At 43.9% G+C, this 24,638-nt stretch overlaps 1 protein-coding gene across 7 annotated transcripts in view; it reads right to left on the bottom strand.

Annotated features, from left to right (window-relative positions):
• SEPTIN11 (septin 11) overlaps positions 1-24,638 on the bottom strand; it is a 335,103-nt gene that overhangs the window by 219,326 nt on the left and 91,139 nt on the right. For 3 of the 7 annotated variants that reach the window (XR_012802469.1, XR_012802474.1, XM_075606789.1), the window contains exon 11: positions 19,959-24,139. Coding sequence is in view for 1 of the 7 variants with exons in the window: in XM_075606794.1 (XP_075462909.1) it covers positions 24,124-24,139 (16 nt within the window). In the remaining 6 variants the exon portion in view is untranslated. Of the gene's footprint in view, positions 1-19,957; positions 24,140-24,638 lie in introns of those variants that run through there. The other 4 variants (XR_012802495.1, XM_075606794.1, XR_012802506.1 and 1 more) reach the window with 3 other exon arrangements.

Raw genomic sequence — 24,638 nt, 5'->3', positions numbered from 1 at the left:
CTGTAGAGTTTTATTAAAGTGATCTAAAGGCAGGAGTGATTTGTTATAAACAGACACCGTTTCAAGCACTGCTATACCAGCCATGTATATAGGTCATAGCGTTATCCTGCAGTGGCCCCAGATCAATGCGTGCTCAGAACTCTCTCACATGGCCATAGATCCCCTGCTTATAGTTGGGCAGCAAAGTAATACTTGGAGAAAGCCGCACAGAGAAGAGGAGCCAGACAGAGGGTGGTGGAGGGAGGAGCATCATTGAATGTGCGCTCACCCCCAGTGAAGAAAGGACAATAGCAATTAAAAAGGTTCTAAATAAAGAAGATGCCCTGCCGGTGACTGAGAACGGGAAGAGTGCAAGGTATATTGAGACGCCATAGTGAAGCGTGCTTTCCCCGTGACGTCTTCAGCTGGCGTCTGCCACTGGGAACGTGTTTCGCATATGACTATGCTTTCTCAAAGCACAATGTATGTATATCTTTATATAGCGCCATTAATGTACATCGCGCTTCACAGCAGTAATACACGTGACAATCATATAAATAACAAATAATACAAACAACCATTAATGGGAAGAAGTGCTTCAGACATGAAAGTAACACTTAGGAAAAGGAGTCCCTGCTCCGAAGAGCTCACAATCTAATTGGTAAGTAGGAAGAACGTACAGAGACAGTAGGAAGGTGTTCTGGTAAGTGCGTCTGCAAGGAGCCACGGTCGATGTATGAGATTATAGTATCAGCCACGGAGCTACTCATATGCTTCGTTAAGGAGGTGGGTTTTAAGATAGGTAATAAAGGATGATAGAGGGTACCAGTCGGATATTGAAGGGAAGGGCATTCCAGAGGTGTGGGGCAGTCGGTGAGAGGTTTTAGGCAGGAGAGGGCTTTAGACATAAAAGGGGTAGAGAGAAGACATCCTTGAGCAAAACGCAAGAGTCGGGATGGTGCATAACGAGAAATTAGAGCTGACATGTAAGGAGGGGCAGAAGAGTGTGAAGCTTTAAAAGTGAGGAGGCGCAATCAGTTACCTCCCTCACTGGAGGTATATGAAGGGCTGGTCAATTAGTTCTGGTCCATCCTATTAACCCCTTTGCTGCCATTCTCACAGGATACTATTGGTGGTCCCTTCGTAAGTATATTAGTAGCCATACTAATGCCTACAGCATTTGTTATACATATTATTAAGATGTGAGTGAAATCAAGTCAACATAGTTAATAAAGATAAGTCAATTAGGAGAAATTCCAAAAGTGTACATCTGTAGTCCATGTCTTGTATACATAAATGGAGATCAATCCATTTCGGTTATACGCATGGTGTATATATATATATATATATATATATATATATATATATATATATATATATATATATATATATATATAGTCAGATAAGGCAGTTGGCACTCCAATAGGTGCTGGTAAGCCACAGGTGCACGTCCCATATAGAGAATGTAGTTATACGTTACCGTTCCAAGGATTGGTAAACAAGAGACAGCACTCAAAGTTGAAAATCAAAGTGTATTAGTGAAAGCAAAAATACATCCAGAAACCCAACGTTTCGGTCCTACAGAATGGGACCTCCCCCTGAGGAAGGTCCCATTCTGTAGGACCGAAACGTTGGGTTTCTGGATGTATTTTTGCTTTCACTAATACACTTTGATTTTCAACTTTGAGTGCTGTCTCTTGTTTACCAATCCTTGGAACGGTAACGTATAACTATATATATATATATATATATATATATATATATATATATATATATATATCCTCTGTAAATGAGTTTGTAGAGGTCATTATTAACATTGCAACCCATTAACCTCCCCTATAGGTAAGTACTGAAATACATTGTTGCAGGCTGGTACTCACTTGGATTACTGAGAAGTGATATAGGGAGGATGTAAGTAAGTTTCTCCAAGGACCATGTTTGCCCTTGATTAATCACAGAAGTTGAAATAACATCTCAGTAATAGATGCATTGTAATCTATTGCTGGCTTTACAGTAGGTAGTGAAGAACACACTGGCAACTAGGGGGCAAAAGGTGTCACACCAGTATTACCTCAGTATTAATACCTCAGTATCTGGATATATGTGAAACATTAATTAATAGAGCACTCCAAGCAATATTCCACTTGTGTTTTTTAATAAATCAGTTCTGTACTATTTTATTATTATTCAACGCCTAATGCCATTTTTAATGTGTTTTAATATACTGAGCATTTTTTTTATTTCTATAGCAGCTTCAGCCCACCTCCCCAGCAGTGCAAGATCTTTCCTGTTTGTGATCATTTGTGAACTGTAACAATAGGCAACCTTACAAGAATACAAAAGGATTGGTTAAAACTGAAAGGCGGCCATTACGTAAACCTAGGGGAGGGAATTATTATTTGTAAAAATGTCTCCTGGGGGTATTAACATCACCTAGGAGGTCCTACAAAGGGACTTTGTAAAGATACCAATATCCGTGATTAGCACAATTATATGAAAGGTGAAAATACAAAACGCTCATTGAGACCTTTGTGATACAGAGTCTGTAAGATATAAATCCATCTAGATTATGTCTTCAGTAACTCTGGATCCCAACCCCATCGCTTTTCCTTATCCCAAGGGATCAAGTCCGATAAATTTGAGTACTGTTATATCACCACCATGACATTCATTAATATGCCTGGAAATAAGTATATCTAACTTGCTCCTCATTGCGCCAACATGCTCAATAATTCGTCCCCTTAGGTGGCGTCTGGTTTTAACAGCGAATTTTTCTGACATGCACAGACTGCCATATAAATGACACCTGTTGTCTAGCAATTTTAAGAATTTTGCGGATATCAAACAACCGAGTATTGTTCCAATTAGAGAATGTTTTAGTCACAGTCATGTGTTCACACGCTCTGTACCTCTGATATTTGGAAGAGCCTATCGGTTTTGTGGGTAACCACGTAGGCTTCAGTATTTGCTCAAAATGACTGTGTGTCATGGATACTCTTAGGCCGCGCCTATAGTGCAGTCGATGGCGACACGGCGCCTGACGTCGCCGTTGCCACCGGCGAAAGTTATATTTCGCAGAGCGGCGGCGTCGCGGGTTTCCGGCCATTTGATTGGTTCAAGGGCTGTCACATGAGGCGACAGCCCTTGAAAAATCAAATTTTGCCGGCTACCAGTTTTCGCGACGTCGCTCCGTCGCATTGTTGCCGTCGCGCTTACTATAAGCGCACGCGGCCGCAAGGCATTTGTTTTCGGGGCGACATCGCAATCGCCGGCACTATAAGCGCGGCCTTAGATAATCTTCTCGTGACAACAGGATTGGTCACCAATCGTTTCCCAGGTGTGCACCTTTCTACTGGACAATAAGCAGACTGAGCGAGGGTTTATCTTCAGTCTGTTCCGATTGCAATTAGATGCAGGTGTTTTGGCCCAAGATTACAACCTTTTAGCCTCAAGCTTACTGGCTCTGGGTCAAATGCTGCATACACCCCCTCACCCCTTTCTTCCTGAGCCCTTCAGGCTATGCCATTGAGAACAGGGGAGCTTTACTTTCTGCTAATTATCTTCTCTTTGATACAGTTTTGATTATGAATGTAGTTTTTGCGATCTTAAAGGTTCAGGTTTAAATAAATGCGGGTTTGAGTGCAGCATCCGGGATCTGTTTCCTTCTTCTGAGTTTGTGGATAAGCGTTAACCTCCGGGAAAATAATGTATGTTGCTGTTTTAGGTGCCGTTAACTGACTGACTGAGCTCTGTGGATCTGTCCCTTCATACCTTTAGGCCGCTCTGGCAGCAGTGGGGTTAAAAGTCTGCAGACTCTAGAAGTGTCACCATGTGAAAGGTTTCAGAATCAACAAGGTAAATGTGTTTTTCTTTCCCAAGGATCAGGTGAAGCTTTATCTCTGGGGGAAGTGCTGGGAGGTTGGACTGTGACCAGCATGGATTGCAGTCTGCATTCCTGACGTCAGATCAAATTACACACTAAGTAGGTCAATGGAAAAATGTATGACAAGGTTTTGATGAAACATTACTCCCTCTGGTGGCTTATACAAATTCTTGTCTATGAACATTTTGTTTGTAAAGACTAAATAAAAAATCTCTTCTTAGGAGTGTAATCTTTCTCATTTGTGAATAGTGGTGTGTGTGTGTGTGTGTGTGTGTGTGTGTGTGTGTGTGTGTGTGTGTGTGTGTGTATATATCTATATATATATCTATATATAGACGTGTATATATATATATATATATATATATATCTATATATAGAACGTTTTCAAATATATATAATATATATATATATATATATATATATATATATAATTGAAAACGTTGTATGTTTGTTGTTCTTATGGGCAAGATAGAAAAAAAGGCTAAAGCGCTCCAATGCAGGTATATTAGAATAAAGTGAGCCAAACCACTAGTCCAAAGTCTAAGGAATGAGTAATGATATTAGTACTTAATATCCAATAGTATGGGTACTACCCTCCTGAAGACAGGTGGTAGATGGTACATGCCCACCCACCATCAGTCTCATTGGCAGGTTCCCCTGAACATAAATAATACTCACAGATCCTTGGAGTGGTAGGCAGGCTGTGCAGCTTCCAATAGTGTAATTGAACATGAGTGAATAGAGGACAAAGCGTTCTCCTTAAAAGAACGCTGTGACGTTCGAAACGCGTTGGATGGGTCTTTGTCACATTAAAGTGCCCTTTTAATTTATTTTTGATTCTGGGACCTTCCTGCTCCGTTTTTGCTTGTGCGCTTTGTCCTCTATTCACTCCTGTTCTTATGGGCAATCTGATTGGTCCGTCGGTCTGTCACTCAGTCTCTGGCCAATCAAATTGGTCCGTGTCCCTGCTCTGTCCCCGCACGCCTCTCATTGGCCTGCGTGGCTCTATGACGTTACCCAACTGCCACTCTCTTCTCTTCCTCACCCGCAGCTCAACTCCCCGCTGGCTCCCCACCCGCAGCTCACCTTCCCCCTCTGCCTCACCCAACTGCCACACACACACGCACAACCACCCGGCCACTCTCTTCACCCAGCGGCCCGGATCGCCGGCTCCCCCCCTCCATCACCCCCCCCTCACCCGCAGCTCACCTCCCCGCTGGCTCCCCACCCGCAGCTCACCTTCCCCCTCTGCCTCACCCAACTGCCACACACACACGCACAACCACCCGGCCACCCGGCCCAGACCGCCGGCTCCCCCCCCATCACCCCTCCCCTCACCCACTGCTCACCTCCCCGCCGGCTCCCCCCATCACCGCAGCTCACCTCCCCGCCGCCTCCCGCAGCTCACCTCCCATCACCCCCCCTCACCCGCAGCTCAACTCCCCTGGCTGTGCAACGCTCTGCAGGACGCGATGCACATGGCTGTTCCCTGTGGCTTTGCTGAAGTGCAAAGCGTCATGCCCCAGGGAATCCACCAGGCTCACCCGAGCCCCGGCCAGCAGCAGCATGCAGGTAGTGTCTGTGCTGTCTCCCTCACAGCACAGCATCAGGGGGTCCTGCAGGTATGGGGAGGCGGGGTACAGGAGACCCATATAGCTCACCGTCAGGGGGTCATGCAGGATGGGGACCGAGGTGAGCGCAACAACAACCGGCCCCCCACCCGCAGTGACTGCCAGCGGGGGGGGAGGGGGCAGGGGACAGGGCAGTGGCGGCCGCGCGGGACATGCCCTTCCCTCCGGTCCCCTGACTGTGTGTGTGTATGGGAGAGTGGGTGTGCGTGGGTGTCTCACTGTGTGTGTGTGACACTGTTTGTGTGACACTGTCTACCACTGTGTGTGTCACTGTGTGTATGTGTCTCACTGTGTGTGTGTGGGACACTGTAGGGTGCGGACCGGAGCTGCGCATGGGGGGGGGGAGGTAGGAGTGGAGAGAGGGGGGAACGGAGAAACAGACAGGAGAAGTGGAGAGAGGAGGGAGCGGGATAATTTTAAGCCCGGGCAACGCCGGGTCTCAGCTAGTGTGTGTGTGTGTGTGTGTGTGTGTGTGTGTGTGTGTGTGTGTGTGTGTGTGTGTGTGTGTGTGTGTGTGTGTGTGTGTGTGTGTGTGTGTGTGTGTGTGTGTATATATATGCAGTGGTTGACAAATCACCAAAAAATCTACTCGCCACACAAAAAAATTTACTCGCCACCTAGTACCAAACGTGTGCTGCTTGGGCCAATATTTACTCGCCCGGGGGTTAAATCCACTCGCCCGGGGCGAGCAAATGTATAGGTTTGTCGAACACTGTATATATGTATATACTTAAATTATGGTGGGTAAAAAGTGACAAAAACCCTCCACAGCAAAGCAAATAGCAAATGGAAATATTACTGTATGCTCATTTGCATGTCTTAGACAGGTCTGCAACCCCGCCTTTCACCCTTATCACCCAGCACACAGCACTTCCACTGCAGCAAGGGATTCTGGGAAATGACATGCAAATGAGCACAGTGCCACCATTTGCTTCAAAACCATTTAACATGGCCCCCTATAAGCTTAAGCTTGCTGCATTTCACAGCTTTGAGCACAGCCTGGGTTAAGATGCATAGTCAGTAAACCCACCCACAGACAGCTGTTTCAACCTTAATGGATCTCCTCAGTGTAGGGTTGGTTATACTGGCTTTGCAAAATGAAGCAGGGATAGGTTTGACCACACTTAGTTAAGTTATGGTGGGTATAACTTAACTGTGTGTGTATATATATATATATATATATATATATATATATATACATATATATATATATATATATATACATATATATATATATATATATATATATCATACATTTTAAGTTATGGTGGGTGAAAAAGGCGACAGAACCCCTCCACCGTTAGCATATAGCTGTGTAGTATGAGGTTTATGACTAGAGGTGTTTAATAGTCCCTGAATGTTAGTGATGTAAGAGTGTGTGTGTGTGTGTGTGTGTGTGTATATGTATGCATGTATGTAAATATAAATTGGTAAAGAGCCCGCAGTGTATACAGCGCTTTACAAAAGGTGTGTGTGGAGTGGGAGTGTATATCAATGGTGTGGGTAGGTATGGAAATGTAAGAGGCTGTAGCATTACTAAAAGTGTGTGTAGATACTATGTAGTCCCTATTGGTATATAGGGGATGGAATTGCATAGAGTATTTGTATGTGTAAGAGACAGTAAGAGCACAGTATGTATGGACATGGCCTTTAGTACTCATGGGAAGAGAGTTCTCTCATGTCCGTAGTGACTCATAAAACTTCGGCCATCGCTAAGTGTCCCTAACAGTTGCATAAATTTGTATTCATGCAACCGTCTCTTTTGGTGTTCTAAGATTACTTTTGAGTATGGCCACCTTCAGATCGTTCATCTTATGGCCAGAGTCAGAGAAATGTTCGCCGACAGGACTGTCTCTTGTTCCGTGCGTGATGCTGTGGCGATGCAGATTCATTCTCTTGTTTAGCCTCTGTCCCGTCTCACCTATGTAGTAGCAGCCCCCTGGGCATTTCATGCACATGATGAGGAACAAGTGAACCTTCCTCTTATTTTGTACTCCAGATTCCTGTGTGGTATTTGTATTGTGACAAAATACACATTTCGTTAGCCACGGAACGGTATTGTCTATTCATTTTTGATTATTAAAGCTCGGCTAACACTGTACCGATACCTCTACATATATATTGTGACAGTCACTGACTCAGTAGGCTGGAATAGTGAATGGAGAGACGCTGCAGCCAGTTCACAGAGTGTTAATCTCCTCAGACAGAAGGAAGCACACCTGCAGCCTAATTAAGCAGGAGGCCTGAGAGCCTGCAGGTTTAAAAGCAGGAAGTGACACACACACAGGGAGCTTGTTTTTCCACAGGAAGGTGGAGAGAACTCTCCCAGCTTGGAAGCCGTAGCAGCTGCTGCTGCTCTGGTCCCCAGTCCTGCGAGGAGCTTTGCTGCTGGGACCAGCTGGGACCCCAACCCAGGATAAAGATAAACATTGCTGCGAGGCTGGACACAGCCTGCTCCCCGGAACCGTGTTCCTGTTTGCTGTTTGGAGCTGCAACAGATAAGACTTTATTCTTATTATGCTTATTGGTTATCGTTTGTGTAGCATGTTTTGGGCATGACCAGATTAGCTGGTTGTCCTGTTAGTAAGGGCTCAAGAAGTGAGTTAGTGTCCCTAACGGGACTAGGCTTTAATTTGCAAGAAAGTAGTTTCTTAAAGGGACAGTGCACCCGTACTTATTTTGGTTGTGGCTAATAAACCTCTATAGTTGAACGTTTCCCACCGTGTCTAGCGTCTTACTGACCCCGCCGCAAGGCCGTCCTGCCACAATATATATATATGCAAATATAACTGTATGCTCATCTGCATGTCTTAGGCAGGTCTGCAACCCCGCCTTTCCCCATTATCACCCAGCATACAGCACTTCCACTGCAGCAAGGGATTCTGGGAAATGACATGCAAATGAGCACACAGTGTCACTTTTTGCCTCAATAACCATTTTAACTCACCATAACTTAACTCAGTATTATGGTTTAGCCTATCCCATAGCCTCTCTTGCATTCCCAGTGAAATCGACCCCACACTGATGAGACCCATCGGGGTCGAGGCAGCTGTCTGTGGGTGGTTTTCTGGGTATGCACCTTGACCCTGGCTGTGCTCAAAGCTGTGACCATGCAGCAAGCTTAAGCCTATAGGGAACCATGTTAAAAAGTAGTTTCTTAAAGGGACAGTGCACCCGTACTTATTTTGGTTGTGGCTAATAAACCACTATAGTTGAACGTTTCCCACCGTGTCTAGCGTCTTACTGACCCCGCCGCAAGGCCTTCCTGCCACAGGTGGTGTCAAAAGTGGGATGCTACGCCTCTGGGGGTCAGTAGATGAAGATGTGTTGAGACACTGAACTCAAGCGGGAAAAAAAATGATTTTTGCTGAAGCATGGAAGTTACTGTTAGCAAGCGCTGAGTGTAAATTTTGCCCCGTCGGGTATGAAAGGATTGCTGTGTAAAGCTAATGCCTTTTGCTGAAGTGAGTGAATTTGCAGCTAGCAAGTGCTGTGAGGTAAAGTTTGCCCTGTCTGGTAAAAAGAAAGTGAAAAAGGGATTTTTGCAAAGAAGTTGCCCTAAGAAGAACCCAGAAGGTTCAAATATTGTAAATCAAGTACAACTTACGTGTGTTGTGGAAAGTCTGCCTTGTCGGGTGTGAAGGAAAAAAAAAAAAAAAAAACGGGGTTTTTAAAATGGCCACCGTCAAGTGTCAGTTTTGCAATGTACATAACCATACAAAACAGTGTCCCTTCAGGCCATATGATGATTATGATGATGACGCATATGTGGCCCCGAGAAGAGAGACGTACCCGCAGATGAAAGCTGCAAAAGTGTCCAGTGTGTGTGTGCCCAGTACCACTGATGTCTCTGGAACTAATAAAACAGAGAAAGAATAAAAATAAAAATATTTGTCAAGTCACAGAGGAAGTGACCGAACCACTTGGGCCTGCGATATTAGGACAACAGGCGTCAGCAAGCCACCGAGATGTGCTGCAGACCGGAGTGATGGGCAGAATTGTCACAGGAACGGTGGCAAAGGAAAAGGAGGAGCAAAGGGAAGCTGAATCCTTGATCCAGGGAAAAGAGGCCTTAATTTCTGCACTCCAAACTGCCCAGCGTGATTATGATGTCTTGCAGAAACAATTGAATAGGGAGCGAGAAGCTAATGCAGAGGTACAGAGGTGTATACTCCCAGCTATACAAGAGTATGCGGCTTTAAAGAAAACAGAGCAACTCTTGCGGAGTGAGTTGGAGGAGCTGACGACAAGCTTGAATAAACCCAACACCGCAATTGCTAACATGGAATCAGAGAGAACAAGTCCTGACTGGAGACTATGCTATAAGATGTCCCAAAGAGATGTGCAAAACTTCATCAAAGACTTAGAAGTTTCTCACCAAGAAGCTTGCGCGCTCAAAATAGAGCTGGAGCTCTCACGCCAGGAGGGCCACTGTCTAACTACAGAGCTGGGTACTTTGAAGAAAGCCAATGAGACGGTCCTAAGGGATATAGAGACTGTGAAAATGGAGAATATAAACCTGAAAGAAGAGGTTTTAAACCTGACCGGTCAGGTCAGTGATAGGACTGAGAAGCTTCACCAAACGCAGAAAGTGAAGGCGCAATTGGCGCAAGAAAAATTAGAGGTGCAGGAAGCACTGCAGAATGCAGAAAGGATGCAACGTGTCTCCCTGCAGCAGCACACACAAGCAGCGCACCTATGGCAGAGCCAGCTGCAAGAGCTACATGCAAGTCTGCAAGCGGCCAAGGAGAAGCAGCAAGTGCTACAGGAACGGCTGAGTACCCAGTATGTCCCCACAGAACAGCATGAGGAGCTGAGGGCCACGCTGTGCGCCACAAGAGCATCGCTGGGGGTGGAGCTTGAAAGCCAGGTGATTCTGTGTGAGAGGGAGCGCGAAAAGGTCCAGAGACTGGAGCAAGAGCTGGAGAAGCAGAGAGGCAACTCCATCTCCATGAGGCAGTATGCCAAGGAGAAAGAAGCCTGGAAAACAGAATCAGCGGCGATACTGGCGACAAAAACTACAGAGCTCCAAAAGATGAAGGCGGCGCTGACGCAAGCCCAGAGCAAGCACCAGGAAGAGGTGAAGGCCCTGAGAGGGGATTTGCAGGATCAAATTGAAGAGCTGCAGACGCAGATTGCGGAGCGCAAAATACAACTCGCCGAGAGGGAGGAGGTGACCGTCCGTCAGGTGGCTTGCCTGACATTGCGCTATGAAATCGAGATGGCTGATACCCACAGGCTGCTGGACGACACGGCTAATGAGAGGGACCGACTGCAGCTGGAGCTGGACAAGGTCTGGGAGGAGCACAGGCAATTGCAGGTCAGAAATAGAGGAAAAGAAACAGATTTAAGCCTTGCGCTGAACCTGCTAAGAGATGTGGAGTCGCGACTCAACGCCAAAGAGGATGAACTGGCAGCGGCACTGAGTGGAAAAAGATATGCAGAAGGACAGCTTCATGACCTGAGGAAGGACCTGGAGTCTGAGCGTGCTGGCCGCAAGTTGGCGGAGAAACAAAAGCGTGACCTGGACGAGATACTCGAGGCCCTAAAGACTGAGCATGTGGCTATGTTGGACACCGCTCAGTTGGAAAATAAGATGAGAAAGACATCACAGGTTATCCAGCAACACTCCCAACAGAGTAAATTAAAGGGACAAGAAAGAAAGGCCCAAGCCTACGAGTCTGCCGACGGTAATAGAGCGGCATCATGGGGTGCACTTAGGGTTGATAAGACCCCCACCCAAATTGAAGTTATAAAGATAAATGAGGTGAAAACCAACACTAAAAATACGCTGATGGAGAAAGGTCCAGAAGCCATCACCACTGAAGCGGAGTTACTGTCTTCACAAGAGAAGGCTAAGCTTCAAGGTAGCCCTCTAAGGAAGCTTTTCACTGGATCTGGGTTAAAGAAGCTTTCAGGCAAGAAGCATAAAGGAAAGAAGGAAGAAGAGACAAAGGCAGAGTATGTGACAGAACAAGTACCTGTCTCATTGGAGTCTCGTGTTCCTGCAGAGGTAGATGGAGGAGACAGTTCGCCCTCTTCTCCTGATGAGTCTATAGAGACCTCTCCTACAGAAAATGTAATGGGAGACACAGCACAGACTGTTGAAACAGAAGGTGAAGGGGCCACTTCAGATGGAGAAAGAAAGAAGGAAGGCATTACACCATGGGCCTCTTTTAAAAAAATGGTCACCCCTAAAAAGCGTGCAAAGCTGCCTTCTGAAAGTGACAAAGAAGATGAGGTTGAAAAAGCAAAGAGTGCTACCATGTCCTCTACTGGTAGTGCTGGCTCTGTTGAAAATCAAGAGGAAGCTAAAGAAAATGGTGAGGAACAAAAGCTGTAAAAGAGCCCGGAAGGTAAGAAAAAGGTTGACAGCTCTGTATCATGGGAAGCTTTAATCTGTGTGGGTTCTTCTAAGAAAAGGGCCAGGAAGACTTCTGATTCAGACGAAGAAGTACAAAAAACCTTTGAGGAAGGTCAAAAAACTCAGGGAGAAGCAGGACAAGCACTGGTGAGTGAATACTATGAGCTAACTGAGGTCTTGGCTCTTCTACAGGGTAAGGGAGACTCGGAGCCCAAGAGGAAGAAGGCAGAGATAGCTGATAGACAGCAGGAGGCTTGGGGACATTTGCAAAAGGGGACACAACAAAGGCGGAGCTTCAACCCTAGACTCAGGACGGCACAAGAGAAAGAGGTAGAGAAGGATGAGTGTTCAGGCCCAGATGGCCTGGTAATTACCCAAAAAAGAAAATGCCTAAATTGGAAGGCAAGAAAAAAAAAGGGGGAGGGAAGGGCCGACGTCAGACATTTTCGCCACAAATGCTGGTGCACGGGCCGCTCCACAGGACAATGTTTCGCTGGGGAGAGGGATATGTGACAGTCACTGACTCAGTAGGCTGGAAAAGTGAATGGAGAGACGCTGCAGCCAGTTCACAGAGTGTTAATCTCCTCAGACAGAAGGAAGCACACCTGCAGCCTAATTAAGCAGGAGGCCTGAGAGACTGCAGGTTTAAAAGCAGGAAGTGACACACACACGGAGAGCTTGTTTTTCCACAGGAAGGTGGAGAGAACTCTCCCGGCTTGGAAGCCGTAGCAGCTGCTGCTGCTCTGGTCCCCAGTCCTGCGAGGAGCTTTGCTGCTGGGACCAGCTGGGACCCCAACCCAGGATAAAGATAAACATTGCTGCGAGGCTGGACACAGCCTGCTCCCCAGAACCGTGTTCCTGTTTGCTGTTTGGAGCTGCAACAGATAAGACTTTATTCTTATTATGCTTATTGGTTATCGTTTGTGTAGCATGTTTTGGGCATGACCAGATTAGCTGGCTGTCCTGTTAGTAAGGGCTCAAGAAGTGAGTTAGTGTCCCTAACGGGACTAGGCTTTAATTTGCAAGAAAGTAGTTTCTTAAAGGGACAGTGCACCCGTACTTATTTTGGTTGTGGCTAATAAACCTCTATAGTTGAACGTTTCCCACCGTGTCTAGCGTCTTACTGACCCCGCCGCAAGGCCGTCCTGCCACAATATATATATATATATATATATATATATATATATATATATATATATAAAAAAACAACATTACCATTCTCTCGTCCGGTAAAGAAAGACTGCACTCGGTTCAGTAATCATGAAAAACTGTATTGGGCATCTGAATAAAAAAGATAAGTCACCCAATCCGACGTTTCGGTCCTGGAATAGGACCTTTCTCAAGGGGGTGCCAGGACCGAAACGTCGGATTGGGTGACTTATCTTTTTTATTCAGATGCCCAATACAGTTTTTCATGATTACTGAACCGAGTGCAGTCTTTCTTTACCGGACGAGAGAATGGTAATGTTGTTTTTCTATTATTTGAGACTAGCACCTGTCTATATGAACCAGTACATTGAGTGCAAGCTGTGATGTTTGTTTTTATATATATATATATATATATATATATATATATATATATATATATAAATATAACTGTATGCTCATCTGCATGTCTTAGGCAGGTCTGCAACCCCGCCTTTCCCCATTATCACCCAGCATACAGCACTTCCACTGCAGCAAGGGATTCTGGGAAATGACATGTAAATGAGCACACAGTGCCACTTTTTGCCTCAATAACCATTTTAACTCACCATAACTTAACTCAGTATTATGGTTTAGCCTATCCCATAGCCTCTCTTGCATTCCCAGTGAAATCGACCCCACACTGATGAGACCCATCGGGGTCGAGGCAGCTGTCTGTGGGTGGTTTTCTGGGTATGCACCTTGACCCTGGCTGTGCTCAAAGCTGTGACCATGCAGCAAGCTTAAGCCTATAGGGAACCATGTTAAAATGGTTATTGAGGCAAAAAGTGACACTGTGTGCTCATTTGCATGTCATTTCCCAGAATCCCTTGCTGCAGTGGAAGTGCTGTATGCTGGGTGATAATGGGGAAGGGCGGGGTTGCAGACCTGCCTAAGACATGCAGATGAGCATACAGTTATATTTACATATTTGCTTTCCTGTGGAGGGTTTTTGTCACTTTTTTTACTCACCATAACTTAACTCAGTATTATGGTTTATATATATATATATATATATGCACAGAAATAGCCAATCGTGCAGAATAAATCTGCGATAGTGCAGAATAAATTAGTTCTTCAGTATTAGGTGATACCTTTTTTATTTGGACTAACAATTTATGCCATAGGACAAGCTTTCGAGAGTTCTCCTCTCTTCCTCAGGTCGGCACTACTGATTAACAAAGGAATATGGCTAAAACAGTGTAAGGGAGAGCAGGAAAGAAAAAAAACACAAAAAAAACCAACAGATATTTACTGTAGATAAGGTAGTGTGATAAAGTATTTGATGCCATGGAAGGGTGACAAGGAACAGCATGGGGGGGGAGAGGAAAAGAAGGTGTGGATAAGAAGAGAAGCAGACAGGATGATTACAAACAATTCTGATAGTGTGTGAGAAACCCCATATCCTTTTGTCTTTTTGTCAAAGAGTCTTATCATTCTGAGTTCAAATGTTTTACGTTCTTGGGTGCGTTTGAACATTCCATTGAAGATTTTGATGTTTAAAGCATTTATGGAATGATCTGGTTGTGAGAAATGATGTCCCACAGGTGAGCAGTATCTTCCTTCTTCGTGGAGGAGTATATAGTGCCTGTGCATATTCATTCTGCCTTGAAGTTTTTGGCTGGTTTCCCCAATGCAGCATCCTTGGTCACATTTGTTGCACTGAATCATATACCCCACGTTCCTGGATGTGCAGCTGTATGATCCTTTAACATTGAGTGTTCCATTGTTATGACTGGCTGTGGGATCTTGGCATATATGTTTGCAGAGTTTGCAACGTGTGTTGTTGCACACGCGCGTGCGTGTGTGTGTGTAGGTAAAACAGCAAAAATTGAACACCTAGGTGATCGATGGTGCGCTTGGTGTTAAATTGGGTTTCTTTCGTATTTATATACCAGTATACCACTCTCGGTAATACAATTTAAGTTTTTAATAAATGCTAAAAAGTTTAGAAATAAGTATAAAAATTATATACTTAAATTCCATAAAAATAGATAAAAACACATATAAATCTTTAAAACTTCGTAATAACCACTGATAGATGTACCCTGTGAAAAATGTGTGTGCCCCATATGTTGTTTCTTTGTATTTGGAGATATATGTATAGGTATCTGTACCGTGTTAGCCGAGCTTAATAATCAAAAATAAATAGATGATACCGTTCTGTGGCTAACGAAATGCTTTTATTTGTGCGAGCTTTCGAGATACAGTGATTTCTTCTTCCGGCGGTGTTACGATGGATAAAGCAAGAAAGGTTTAAGGCTGAACTTAGTGTGTGTAGATGCTATGTGGTCCCTATAGGTATTTAGGGATTGAATTACATTGGACGTGCACGTGGGCCACCAGCTGCTTACCCCCGGCTGCAGGTCCCCGCTGGCTCCTTACGACGTGGCTGACTGCGTGCTATGACGCGTCAGCCTGCCGAAGCTACAAGCTTCTGGGGATCAGAAGCGCCGACGCGTCACGTGGTGCACGAGTCAGCCAATGAGGAGGGGAGATCGCCGGCCGGGGTTGGACACAGGGGCTAACAAACCACAAGAGCCTTCCAGGTTTTCTTACAAAAGCAGCAATACAAGAGCAAAGTAATCACTATGGCCCATAGTGAGTTCAAATGAGGCAGCGAGGCATAGTCAGAGCGCAAACCCACAGAGGGGAAGGACGGAGGGTAAACTATGTGTATAACTGCTGATCAACACTGTTGTTCTGTTTTTGTGAATGTCTGCTTAACTTCTGATAAAGCTATAAATTGTTTGCTGAACTATTAAACTATTAAGCTGGGCAGAATCGTAGGGGTAAAAGCATAAGACCTATCTATATAAAACCTATGGCCCCGCCCCCCGACCCATTTGGCCACCCCCCGCGCCTAAAACCGTCTCCCTAAGGACTGCAGATAGCGGTGAAGTGCTGTACACGCGCCGCCTGGACGCAGTGCGGGCGCGCCGGCCCGTGCAGCGGGGCCTTTTAGCCAAACTTACAAACAGTGCATCTTGGAATGTTATCTGTGACTGAAACCTATCCCTCCCGCCTGTGCAGTATGCGATTTATGACTTGAGGTGTTAAACGGTCCCTCAATGTTAGTGATGTAAGTGTGTGTGTGCGTGTGTGTGTATGTATGTAAATATACATTTATATAGTGCCCACAGTGTATACAGTGCTGTTCAAAATGTGTGTGTGGAGTGGGAGTGTACACCAATGGTGTGGGTAGGTGTAGAAATGTAAGAGGTTGTTGCATTACTATTAGTGTGTGTAGATGCTATGTGGTCCCTATAGGTATTTAGGGATTGAATTATATTGGACATTTGTATGTGTAAGAGACAGCTGTGTGCGCATTCATATAGCACAGTATGTATAGACATGGCCTTTAGCGCTCATGGGAAGAGTTCTCTGGTGTCAGGGGAGTGACTCATGAAACTGCGGTCTCGGTTTAGGCCACCGCTAAGTGTCCCGAACAGTTGCATAAATTAGTATTCATGCAACCATCTCTCTTTCGGTGTTCTAAGATTACATTTGAGTATGGCCACCTTCAGATCGATCATCTTATGGCCACAGTCAGAGATGTTCGCCGAAAGGACTTTCTCTTGTTCCACGTGTGATGCTGTGGTGATGCAGATTCATTCTCTTCTTTAGCCCGTTTAGTAAATGTAAGCCTGTCACGGAGACAAGGCAATTTACACCTTTTTACCAGGATCATACATTGAGCAAAACAAGAAAATTAAATAAATTGTAAATTTATTCACAGGAAAAGGCTAACACACAATGTTACACAAACTACATAAGAAAAGACACACTTACTTGGGAACTGGGGTACAAAACTAAACACTCCTAGGTGCAGGGAATTCTACATAAGGATTTTCTCCTGACTGAGACTTAGCCTGCAATGTCCTGGAACTGAAATCAGCCTGCAGTTCCAGACGCCACCCCTTTTCTCTCCAGGACTTTAACTCGCTGGACGTGGTGCTTAGAATCTGCGAATCTGATTGGATCAGGGGTTTATAATACTTCTGAGTTTCATTCACAGAACCTCGCAATCATTCCGGGCGTGGGAACATGTCCCAACAGCCAATCAGAGTGGGGCTCATCTGGCTGATATCAGAGGCAGGGGCGTGTTGAGCCAGCTCGGGACGCCCTGTGGGTGGGACATGTGTTCTGGCCAATAGGAAAAGCGCCTACGATCATCATCTTTTCCTTAGTCAGCCCATTGCCTCCCGCTGGGCAGGTGCCACTGAGTCTAGCAGACCAGAGCATCCCCCCCGCAGGGGGTCTCTGTTCTCTGGACTCAGTACAACGCCCTGCCCCGTCCACTTAGCACTCCGACACCTCTCAACATCCCGTCTCCTCTTTCACCCTACGGTTTCTAGGCAGACTAGCTGGCACCTTAAACATATGCCCCAGCCGACTGCATAGAGCCTTATAGTAAATGTAAAAAACACCATAAGTCATACTTTATTACAGCATAAATTTTGGGGTACCTCATATTCGGTTGGGACACCCACAAACCAAATACAGGTTCTGGGACACTTTGGCACTAACCTGGGGTACCCCCCTTAACATAGGGATTCCTTCAGCTACATGGATACCTGTTCATCCCTGTGCTTCATTTTACTATGCACAAAGTATACTGTATGTACTTAACACACTTTGTTAATAAAATATACACTTTAAAAACCTAAGTCTTTCTGGTATGGGAAATAGAATAAAAAGCTGCACTTTACTTTTCACTAGCCATATTCCCCACACACTATTGCCTAGACTTAGTATGGATTCAAGAACCCCCTCATAACCTTATATGTATGGTTGGAGCACCTCAGAACCTCTATACCGGTTCTGGGTGACCTGGGCATTTACTGGGTTTCCCCATTAACCTAGGGACCCCAGGACTGTTTCAGAGACACCTCACATCCCTATGCTTCTTTTACCTTTCTGGTCTGTGCTGAATCAGAGAACCCCTAGTGGTGAGTCGCAAAAGCGTTTTCAAGGGGAAATATTTCCTGGGACGATGTGCCTACATGTGTCCAGGAATTAGACCGGATTCCTGGTTACGTTTTTAGGGGAACCAGCAACCACATAGTATCTACACATGCTAATAGTAATGTAACACCCTCTTACATTTCTAAGCATACCCACACCATTGGTATACACTCCCACTCCACACACACCTTTTGTAACGTGCTGTATACACTGTGGGCGTTTTATAAATTTATATTCACATACATACACACACACACTTACATCACTAACATTCAGGGACCATTTAACACCTTAAGTCATACATCTTTTGACTCTGATAAAGCGCGCACGTCGCGCGAAACGCGTTAGAGGATGGGCTCATCTCCTTGCTGTTTTCTATGTGCCGTCAATAAAGGATTTTTTTGTACCTGTTTGGAGCAGTCCAGCTATTACTTTTTTCCCAAAGCTTGTGCATCGTCTTACACACTGTCTACATTAAGTCATAAATCGCATACTGCACAGGGGGAGGGATAGGCTTCAATCACAGATACATTCCATAACATTGTCTTTTAGCTCTCCTCTCTCATGGGTATGACTTATTGAATAAATCTTTTTTATTTTTCAACTTTTGATCTGCGTCCAGTTCTTTTTGCTGCTGTGCTCCTTGTTTTTTCTCTCTACACTTACATTCCAGGATGCACTGTTTTTAAGTATAAACCTTTCTTGCTTCATTCATTGTAACATCGCCGGAACAAGAGATCAGTGTATCTCTAAAGCTCGCACAAATAAAAGCATTTCGTTAGCCACAGAACGGTATCGTCTATTCGTTTTTGATTATTAAGCTCGGCTAACACGGTACAGATACGTATACATATATATATATATATATATATATACACACACATACACACATTATTTAAGTTATGGTGAGTGAAAAAGGCGACAAAAAACCTCCACCGTTGGCATATAGCCAATAAAGAATATCACTTGTGAGCACATATATATATTATATTAATGCTAGCCTGTTACTCTGTCAGCTGTAGCATGCAGACAGTCAATTATGCACAAGTCAAAGATGTGCCTGAAGTCAGGAAGCACATCAGGGATAATTCAAGTGAATGCAGTGAATGAAGGCGCCTTGCGGCTTAGCACTGCTTATTAAATATGGCCTTCCGCTATGTTTTTCCCCCCTGCAAATGTAATACATTTATAGTGCCTTATTACTAACTAACAAAACAATACACCACATCCGAGAAAAAGCTGGTACTTTGTATATCTTGTGTGGATATGAATCCATAAGTCAATGCTGACAAGATCCACAGCATCCAGAATAAAGCATATAATTGAATTTCAAATTCTGCAAATGAGTTGTATGTTACCTCTTTCTGTGTGGTACCCTTGAAGCATATAGTCAATGATATTAATGAGTCCCATTGGGTGACCTGGATGAAAACATATCGTGGGTTGCCTAGATGTATGGCGGGCCCTGGCGTGAATGCCCAAACCACCGGAGTACGAAGCCTGAGGAATCCCGTCACGCAACCTCCCGCAGCCGCCCATGTACATGCCACTGCAGCAAGCCGAACACTCAATTTCTCATATCACTTGATTTGAAGAGGAGAAAAGTACGCCTCACAGATTAGGAAGCCACTGGAGGTAAGTATAGGCCAGTTCCTTGCCGCGATGTGCTGTAGAACCGAAGAACGAGGAAGGCGATGCACTGCTCAAAGAAAAGCAAACCATGGGCTGGAGTGAAACAATTGGGCTAAAAAATGTTTCATTTCCACATGGATGGAAACGGAGGACCACGAACAGTCCCTCTAACGCGTTTTGTGCTGGGTAGCCCTTTGACAAAGCGATACGTGTTAGAGGGACTGTTCGTGGTCTATGTGGAAATAAAGTGTTTTTTTAGCCCAATTTTTGCCCTCCGGCCCATGGTTTGTTTTTCTTGGACCAGTGCACCACCTTCCTCGTTCTTCTGTACGTTGAACTGTTAAGCCATCATTGAAAAGATATGCACAGTTACATTAGATGAAATTGTTTACAAGGATAACTTAAACCCACGGTAGCTTTGGAAGCATACATTATACTCCAAATGATAAGTATCAGATAGGGGCAAGGTAAATCGATTTGAAAATACGGAACTTACCATATCTAACATCGCTCTTTTACCACATATACCATTTACAGTATATTGTCATGCACTTTTTACAGTGCAATATTTTTCCATAAAATTAACTTTCTATGCAGTTTACCAATTACTGAACAGCACCGTTTATTTTTACCCTGTATTACTTCCGGTAATTTTGATTTATGGAAATTATTTATTAACCAACAATAATGCATTGTTATCACATGGGAAATCTCTACTTCAAGGGGGTTTCCATGACATAGTGCTCCAATTGGCACCATCACAGTTTAATGAGGAACTCCAGTCTTCCACCTTGCACATGGTAAACAGGGGCCTATAAATCACATGTAGTCAAAACCAGCACCATCAGTATTGGACCTTGGGACAGTGTGTTCATATACCAGTGCTTAGTGTACCCAGTGCTGGCTGTGAACTGTAAGGGATAATTACCTACCTTCATTATACATGGCATATACTGGCAGCATTACATTTAAAAGAAGCAGCAATGGCATCGCACAGCACACATCTCGTCCACTGAGTCAATATGGAAGCAGGTTTTCATGAAATAATACAGTGAATCCTGTATTAAAAGTATCTTGTTGCTTAAAAGTGGAGCCAATGACCCTCTCTAGTAAAGAGCCTGGACGACTGGCTGCCGTATTGACTCAGTGGACAAGACTTGAGCTGTGTGGCGGCGCCAGTGATGCTACTTATCAACTCTTATCTGTTTGACGTGTCGGCACCGTTGTGCAGAGTGGAAAAGGCCAGTTTGATGTGGAACAGAAAGAAATAAAGTCACCTGAGCACCATTTGTTAGTTGATCTATAACATTAAAAAGCTTGCCACAACAGATTTAGGTTACTATTCTCATCATCTGCAAAACGGGCAAAAGTGGAGAAAAAGATTTCACCACAGTTTCCCTCTGAAAGCAGTGAAACTTGCCCTTTGTTTTGCATTACACCAACTCTGCGGGCGAGAACCTTGCAATGGTGGATAAAGAAGTGACAACCCTCACTTTATAAAATACTGCAAAAAATAAAAATAAACTCAGGAGTGCATTTACATTTGTTCTTCCTCCTCCAAAACCTGCTCCACTCAGATGTCCCATCATACAGGGCCAACTGCAGAGGAGGATTCTGGGTAATGACTTGCCAATGACTACACCACAGCATGTCACTTTCTAAAAGAACAGCAAACAACGATTTATGAAAACCCTGTGGTGAAGTTTGCATTGATTATGGAGCACGCAAGAAAAACAATACTGGTAATAATTATTAGTTTTTTTATTAACAGGTTCCTGTTCCTGAGAAATACTTCTAAGTTAGGGGCCCACTGGTTACACACGCATGCACACATAGATAAAATGTGATAAAATGCAACCTGACCTGCCTTAAATTGGCGAGTGAAATAGTCTTATGCATGTGTATAAAAATAATTGTGTCTGTTTGGAGCATGATTTTGGCACTGAAAGCAGCAGTCCTCGCATTTTATTTGTTTTACTTACTTTAAACGATCTTGTCTTGCCCTTTCCAAAGCTGTTTTTATTTTTAAACTCCGATGCTCCATTCAGGAGATAAAAGAGTGTGACATATTAAGTGTCTGGGGGGTTAAAATGGAGCTCTCCCCAGAGCCAAGTGCAGCCTAAGGATACCATGGTAACCAGAGATGCTGGAAATTAAGAAAATCGTCATATTTAACACTTTAAAAAACAAAACCTGATACTAGCATTGTAAGAGTTAAACTCATCTTCTGGGTGGGATTGCTGCTTTAATCTCTTGTTGCACCATATATTGTCCCCTTGTTAGTATTTAAGTACATCTAGAAAACATTTAATTCCAGGTGACAGGAAAGTTATAAAATGGATCACATAAATAAACCATAAACAGGAATTGGACCAGTACAGAAAACAAAGCTGGCTATGGATCAGTCTTTTTCATGTAAAGATCTATAAACGCATTATGGCATTTACCTAGTGATAAGTTTAACAAGAGGGAAGACAGGGTCTGTTAGGTTCATTCTTTTGCACTATCCTATTAAAGTAGCAGCCCTGCCTGTTTGCTTTTTATTTTATTTTTTTACTTATGTGGTCAAGGGGGTCCCGCTGAGCTAACCTGTGCTAACCTTGATCTCCGGGGACCCACAGTTCCAGAGCGAGGAGCAGCATTGTCTACCACCTTGCGGTCACACAATAGCTGAAGGGTTGTTCTCTCTGTCAGCAAGTAGAAAGTTGCAATGTTATCCTGAGATGATGTTGCGAGTTTCTATCTGTGACCCCACAGGGCATATTTATAGGGTTTTTTTTGGTGTAAAAAATGGCACACCCCCCCCTAAATTTATTTCTCATGTACAGTGCTTCAAGTAAGCTTAAAAATCCAGGGGGAGGATTGCTACCTAAAAGTCCTGTTAAAGAGAAGTTAAAGGCGCAGTTCCAGAAAGCCTCATAGGCCATATTTAAGTGGTGCTCATCAACAACCTTTAGTGAAACTAAGTATTGTACATCAGACGTTGACAACTGGTAGTGCTAAAAAGTAATGCACATTAAGGCTCATTCAAGTGACATTACACGAAACATAACATGTTTCATACGTCAACTTTCATATGTAGCCCCGAAAGCCTAGTGCAGAACGAGAAAATACAATGGAATGTACAAAACATGGCGCACCGATTGGTATTAGTAGCAGGCTAAACTAAGGCAAAGGTTGCAGCAATTCCAAGGTTATACACCAGGGGGCTGTTATATTTTCACAATAGGATTCCCAAGAATATGGTCTTACATCAATCAATGTCTTATAAACCAAAAACTGCTTAAGAATGTCACACTGAAATTTGTGATTAGGACAGTGTAAAATTTGCCCAAATTCAGTTTGCCTATGTTTTGCTAGAACCATCAAAAAAAAAAAAGTTAAAAAAAATTCTGGAACTTTTTACCCTAAAAAGTTTGTGAAGTTGTTGAATTTCACCAGATAAGAATGTACCTTGAAATAAAGGCAGGGGAGAGAGAGTGCTCATTGATTTATATACCCCCCAAAACACTAAACTGTGCAACACTGTCAATACACCTGAGATACCTGGGGAAAGAGCTATTTGAATACACTCGCCATATTTCAGGCTGCGATCAACTTTTACTCATACAATTGTTTGTGAACTTTAAAAAAAAAAAACGTTCGATTTTACGCAAAGCTAAAAAAAAGGGGTGAAGTTTGCAGACTTGGGCGAAATGTTTGCAAATCTCTAATCAGTATAAAGAGCAAAGGCCACTTTGTTAGAAAGAAAAATGCAGGCACTAAGTGGAACTGCACCTCTAACATGTAAAGAGGTAAATTCAAGTACTCAAAAGCAGCCATCCAGGCCATTGTCAAATTAAATCCCCATTGACGAGCGGAACAGAAGCTTAAGACTATATAGAATTTACCCTCTAAGTGATGCTGAAGCCCCGGACTACAGGCCCCTCCAACAACTATTGACTCCGTAAAAAGATATATGATATATTATGTATAATAATTAATTTGATATACATATATATATTATATATATTATATATATAAAATACACCAGCACATTATATTTATTACCTTTGAAAACTTGACCTCATAGCTCAAAGGTTCAGACAAGAGTTGCCAATCGGATATGAAGCTGCCCTAGACACCAGTTTTCGTCGCACAGAGTAGTTTCAACACCTGGTGAAGCTTTTTGTCCAAATGAAGCTCTGGAACGGCACCACGAAATACTGCCACTCTCCTTATGGTTTTATAGGTTGTATAAACATTCTTACTGCTACATAGTGTCAGTGCTTTGTTAGCCATGTTGACAACAGATGTGAGCCAGTAGTGAGCAAGCAAATGCACTCACAACACACAGCAACATGTAACCGTCTGAGGGTAAAGGAAGGAAGAACAATGGCAGAAGTCGGAGACAAATCTTCCAACGGGTGTGCAGTTAGACTGCTGCTCTTCTGACACGTTACTGTCCACTGGGGGGAGGTGGAGGACTGTCAACAGGTTGGTTATAGAAAGAAGAAGCTACAGAAGAGAGAGAGAAAAACATTGAAGCAACAGGATTAAGGTTAGAGCTACAATACGCACGCTCGTGGGGGCTGTTACATATACCAGTTACAGAGCCATAATACAGTGCAAAGGCAGGCGATACCCAATTGTCTCTCAGATGACAGGAAATGTTGAAATGGTCATTTGCAAGGGGTAATCTTGTGATTATCTCTTAACCCACAATTAGCAATGGAGTTATGGTCTCCAAGATGTTTCTGCAGGTCCCTATGGCGCTTATGGGGTGATTACACATATAGTGACCTACGTAAACTTTGCCAGATTTTAAATCTTGTTCAAGCCATATCCCAAAATCATGACAATATTTGCTTCCAACAGTAGATTTACCATCGTGAGCTCAACAATAAATGGATGGATGCTGATGAAAACAGAGTGGGGATGGAGATGCACAAGCTAATGTCTAAAGTAAAAAAGTTAGTGATGAAATAACAGCAGTTATAAAAAGGAAAGCAACATT

This window comes from Ascaphus truei, chromosome 1, assembly GCF_040206685.1.
Source record: "Ascaphus truei isolate aAscTru1 chromosome 1, aAscTru1.hap1, whole genome shotgun sequence".
Lineage (NCBI taxonomy): Eukaryota > Metazoa > Chordata > Amphibia > Anura > Ascaphidae > Ascaphus > Ascaphus truei.
Note: the sequence above shows the minus strand (reverse complement) of the source record. Positions and strands in the feature narration are given on the sequence as shown.